Raw genomic sequence first — 5764 nt, 5'->3', positions numbered from 1 at the left:
TCCTTATGATCTTTTTGAAATATAGACCCATCAGTGGTATGGCTGGATAAAAGGGGAGGCAGTCTTTTAACACCCTTTGGGCATAGTCCCACATTGTTTTCCAGAATGGTTAGATTAATTCACAGCTCCACCAGCAGTGTATTAATGTCCCAATTTTGCCACATTCCTTCCAACATTTATTACTTTCCTTTGCTGTCATGTTAGCCAATCTGCTAGATGTGAGGTGATACCTCAGAGTTGTTTTGATTTGCATTTCTCTGATTATACGAGATTTATAACACTTTTTTATGTGCTTATTGATAGTTTTGATTTCTTTATCTGAAAATTGCCTATTCATGTCCCTTGCCCATTTATCAACTGGGGAATGGCTTGATTTTTTTGTACAATTGATTAAGCTCCTTATAAATATGAGTAATTAGACCTTTTTCAGAGGTTTTTGTTATAAAGATTTCCCCCCAATTTGTTGCTTCCCTTCTAATTTTGGTTGTATTGGTTTTGTTTGTAGAACCCCTTTTTAATTTAATGTAATCAAAATTATTCATTCTTAAAACCTATCCTTTCCCATAGATCTGACAAGTACACTATTCTATGTTTACCTAATTTACTTTTAGTTTTCTTTTTTATATTTAAGTCATTCACCCATTCTGAATTCATCTTGGTGTAGGGTGTGAGATGTTGATCTAAACTTAATCTCTCCCATATGGTTTTCCAATTTTTCCAGCAGTTTTTGCCAAATAGTTGGTTTTTGTCCCAAAATCTGGGATCTTTGGGTTTATCGTACACTATCTTGCTGTGGTCATTTACCCCAAGTCTATTGCAATGATCGTCCCTTCTGTCTCTTAGCCAGTACCATGTTGTTTTGATGACCACTGTTTTATAGTATAGTTTAAGATCTGGTGCTGCTAGGCCCTCACCCTTTACCTTTTTCTCATTATTTCCCTTGACGTTCTTGATCTTTTGTTCTTCCAAATGACTTTGTTATAATTTTTTCTAACTCAGTAAAAAAGATTCTTGGTAATTTGATAGGTATGGCACTGAATATACCTCATAGAATCTTGCTGTGACTGTTGTTTCTTTCTTTGGAATTCTTGGTTATATTTCTAGTAGAATAATATGATCATTTTAGTTACTTTTTTCATAATTCCAAATGGATAGCCAAAATGGATGGACCAATTCACAGTTCTAGAAGCAAAATATATGTGTTTATTTTTTTCCTACAACCTCTAAAACCTTTATTATTTATAATTTTTGTTATTTTGGTCAGAGAGGCAAAATTTCATATATGTTTTAATTTGTATTTTTGTATTATTATTGATTTGTAGCCCATTTCTAAATAGCAATTAATAGAATTTATAATATGAAACTCTTAAAAAGTGCTCATAACAATCAAATTTCATAGACTTTGCTACTAATGGCAATACAATGATCCAGAACAATTGTGAGGGGCTTATGAAAAAGAATGCTATCTATTTCCAGAGAAAGAACTTTTGAATTAGGAATGTAGATGAAAGCATATAATTGATCACTTGTTTTTTTTTTGGGGGGGTACATGTTTTGGGGTTTTGGTTTTTATAAGATTATTCACTTAAAAATGAATAATATGGAATCAAAAAGTGCTCATATTTTTGATCATTCATTTATTGAGCAATAAGTCTTGGTTATACTTTTTTTTGGTATCCTCAAATGACAAGACAATGCTATGAACAAACTAATATCTTACAAATTCTTGTTTCAATTCAGCAAATATTGATTGAAATAATTCTAATTTTAATCAATAATGAGAAGGAAAATCTATCATAGCCAAATAATTACCTTTTGAAATTACATAGGAAAGTATTATTTTATTTGTTAAATTAGGTATTTCCTCTTTTACTTCTTTACTAAAGTGCAAATTGAATCTTTCTTTAAGGCTGTGTACTTCCTTTCATTTAGGATACTTGTGGTGTTTGACAGTCTCTGGAACACTAAATTCCATGTGTGCATATACTTGAATTCATCTATTGTTATCTTTCTGAATTTACTTGCACAGTGTATAATAAATGTGAGAAACCAGGGACTCTAGCTGATACCTACTGCACTCTGTCTTCATTCATTCCATGCTTGCAGTACTGGGCAGCCTGAGAGCAGAAATCTGGATAAGGGCATTGTGTGGAGAATGCCAGGTCTGAGTTAGAAGTAGGAAAAGCCAAGAAATTGTTCTGTGTCTCTAAGCAAAATATGTAGAAGGGGGCAGAAAGGATGATGATGATGATGATGATGATGATGATGGGAGTGCTGATTATAGAGGTAAGCTGCTGCATGGGAAAGATATGGCCCTTAAACCTCCAATCATCTGGAAATCTTGAAAAGGATTATGGCAGACAATTGGGAAACCTGTTTGATCTCACAAGTAACAAGAGGAGCAATGATAGAGCTATTCCGTTGAGCAGGGTTTTGTTCTAGGAATGTGAATAGACTTCAGTAGTTAATCCACTATGCCATGTCCCCAACATATCAACTTACCCCCAAAGTATAACCTTCAGTTGTAGCAGGAGACTTTGCTTTTCTCAATTATTTACCTCTCTATCTCCTCTAGGGTTTTCCCCTGACAAGCATGCAATCACTGTTTGTTGAATTGAATTATCCACTATTAGAAAATGGAATCATATGTCAAATATATACATATATTTGGCTTTATTCTGATGATATTCCAATGAATTTTCTCAGGGCAGCTTTCATCTCCTTATTTCGGAGGCTATAAATTAGAGGGTTTAAAAATGGTGTCACAATTGAATAGAACAAGGTTATTATCTTCTGTACTTCTCCTGAGTTTTCAGATGTTGGGCTCACATACATGATCATAAGACTTCCAAAGAAGAGGCAGACCACAGCCAGATGAGATCCACATGTGGAGAAGGCTTTACGTCTACCAGCTGCTGAGGGAACTTGCAACACAGCTCTTAGTAACAGAATATATGATCCAAGGAGGTAGATAATTGAGAGAAAGAGGATGAGGGAACTTATGATATAAAACAGATTTTCAGTGGTAGGAGCAGGGGCACATGATAGAGCCATGAGTGGATCTATGTCACAAACAAAGTGGTCAATGATGTTGGGACCACAGAATGTCAGCTGGGAGAGCTGTACAGTAGTTAGAGAATAGCTTAGGAAACCAAGCACCCAGCACACAGATATCAAGCTGTAACAGCGCTGTAAGGTCATTTTGATTGGGTAGTGCAATGGGTGGCAGATGGCAAGATAACGATCATAAGCCATGATGCATAAGAAGTAGATTTCAGTTGCAGCAAGAGAGGTGAAGAAATAAAACTGAAGGAAGCAACCTGCAAAGGAGATGGCTTTGGTCTCTGAGAGGAAATTTTCCAACATTCTAGGAACAGTGGAGGTGATGTACCAGATCTCTAGGAAGGCAAAATTCCCCAGTAGGATGTACATGGGAGTGTGGAGTCTCTGGTCCCACTTCACTGCACAGATGATGGCCCCATTCCCAATCAACGTCAGGATATAGACTATTAAGAATAATGAAAAGAGTAAAATTTGTATCTCCCAGTCCCCAGGGAAGCCTAGGAGGACAAATTCAATCACAGTGTGTGCTCCTGACTTGTTCATTGATTCCCGAGCTGTGGAAAAGACAAAAAGACTCAATTATAGCAATTGTCTTGCATCTTGGGCTGCCCTAGAACAGGATTTTAATGAGGCCTATATAGGTTTTTTGGGGTAAGCAATAAACAAATGTCACATGGAAACCAGTTTTTAATAATCTTTTCTTCCTTTCACCTCTCTAATTTTTGGCCAAACCAGCCCATAACTCAACTTTCTTGAACCACCTTTCATACTTCAAGGTACCATTATTTTTTGCTTACCTGGCTACAAAAGGCTCGAATCCCTGTAGGGAAAAGACCATAAGATATCCCTTCCATTTCTTCATTAAGATTGTGTCCATCTCTTACTTGGTTAAGGAGGATTTGTTATTTAAGAGAAATCTTAATAGATATAGGATACAGTGACAGCTGGGGAGATAATTCAACTTACAAAGCTTGTTCTATGTTAGTTTTGATACTTTTTCTAGTACAAAATATTTACTTATTTTTTTGTTTTAGTTTTGTGGCAGTACATAACACCACAGTCTGGTTATTTTCTGAAATGTTAATAATATTTTACTTTGAAGTAATTTGTCTAATCTTAATGAAATATCTTTCAACTAGTCATGCAAAGAATATAATGTTCTATTCCAAAGTCCTTGATTTCATTCTTATTAAGGACATAAATTTAATTAAGTTTAGGAAGGAAGCCTCACTCAAATAGATTTAATTGGTTATCAGACTAAATGCAGGAGTTCTGTTTTTAGAATACTTAAATTAAAGAAATTTCTCTTTAACTTACCTTTGACTAAGCTGAAAAACACTACAGGATTAATTTGAAGAGTGAGTTTTTTGTTGTTAAGGAAAGAATTCTTTGTTTTTATAGACTAAATCAAGGGATGTGACCTTTTTGGTACACTATGGCCCTGACCTTAGTTTTCTAGGACCACAGATCATCTTTAAAGGTATATCTCTTGTCATGTAAAAGAGGCATTCAAGGAAGAGCTTTTAGAGTGACTAGGAAAATGGGGTAGTGTTGGCAGGCAACATTGGAACCTCATTTCCATTAGAACTTGTTCAAAGAAGCAAAATATATGTACACATACACATTCACAGTTAGTTGGATATAGAAATCCATCTTATTGTACAGGGAAGTAGGAAGGGAAGGGAATAAGAGGGGGAGATTTTAAGAAGGAGGATAAATTAAAACAATCGGAAGCAAAATTGACTTTTGAAAAGGGAGTAGGGTAAAAAAGAATAGGATGGAGGGAAATGTATAGTTAGCAATTTTTATGGTGAATGTGAATTGGATGAACTCACCCATAAAATGAAAACAGATAGCAGAATGCTTTAGAAATCATAATCTATCAATATATTGTTTACAAGAGATACACTTGAAAGGAGCGGGAGCAGAATCTATTATGCTTCAGCTGAAGTAAAAAGGTAGAAGTATCAATCAGTCTTGGACAAAGCAAAAGCAAAAATAGACCTAACTGAAAAAGAAAATCAGAAAATGACATTTTACTGAAAGATATCTCAGACAGTGAAGTAATATAAAAATATATAGGAAGTTTGTCAAATAAATAGGGAACTGAGTCAAATTTATAAAAATTATAGCCATTCTTTAATTGATAAATGGTCAAAGATTATCAATAGTTTACAGAAGAAGAAATCAAAGTTAACAAGTCAAGAAAAAAATGCTCTAGATTGCTACTAATAAGAGAACTGAAAATTTAAACACTTCTGAGATACCACCTTATACCTATCAGATCCATTAACATTAAAGAAAAGGAAAATCTCAACCCCACATGATAGAGAAGATATAGAAAAGTAGGGACAGATAGTGAACTGGTCCAACCATTCTGGAGAATAATTTGAGACAATGCCCTAAAGGTTACAAAACCGTGTATACCCTCTTACCTGTCAATGCTACAACTAAATATATATCCAAAAGAGATAAAAGAAAAAGAAAAAGTGCCTATATATTAAAAATATTGATAGTAGCTTTTTTTATGTTGGAAAAGGATTGGAAACTGAAGGGATTCTCCTCAGTTGGGGAATGGTTAAAAAGTTGCAATATATGATTGTAATGTAAGGCTATTGTGCTGTAAGAAATGACAATCAGGATGATGTCAGAAAAAGCAGGGAAAACTCACAAATGAACTGAAGTAAAGTATAGTGAGCTG

The 5764-nt window shown here is 34.6% G+C and overlaps 1 protein-coding gene across 1 annotated transcript; it reads right to left on the bottom strand.

Annotated features, from left to right (window-relative positions):
• Nucleotides 1-1557: 1557 nt before the first annotated feature.
• On the bottom strand, nucleotides 1558-3991 carry LOC100022595 (olfactory receptor 11H4-like). The gene has a single exon (XM_056809962.1). The coding sequence runs from the start codon at nucleotides 3604-3606 to the stop codon at nucleotides 2674-2676; it is 933 nt and encodes a 310-aa protein (XP_056665940.1). The 5' UTR covers nucleotides 3607-3991; the 3' UTR covers nucleotides 1558-2673.
• Between the last annotated feature and the right edge of the window lie 1773 nt (nucleotides 3992-5764).

Source organism: Monodelphis domestica, chromosome 1 (genome assembly GCF_027887165.1).
Source record: "Monodelphis domestica isolate mMonDom1 chromosome 1, mMonDom1.pri, whole genome shotgun sequence".
NCBI classification, from domain to species: Eukaryota; Metazoa; Chordata; class Mammalia; order Didelphimorphia; family Didelphidae; genus Monodelphis; species Monodelphis domestica.
Note: the sequence above shows the minus strand (reverse complement) of the source record. Positions and strands in the feature narration are given on the sequence as shown.

What these genes read in the sequence shown, in the direction of transcription:
- LOC100022595 (XM_056809962.1), bottom strand. Translation starts at nt 3,606, where the DNA reads ATGAACAAGTCAGGAGCACACACTGTGATTGAATTTGTCCTCCTAGGC.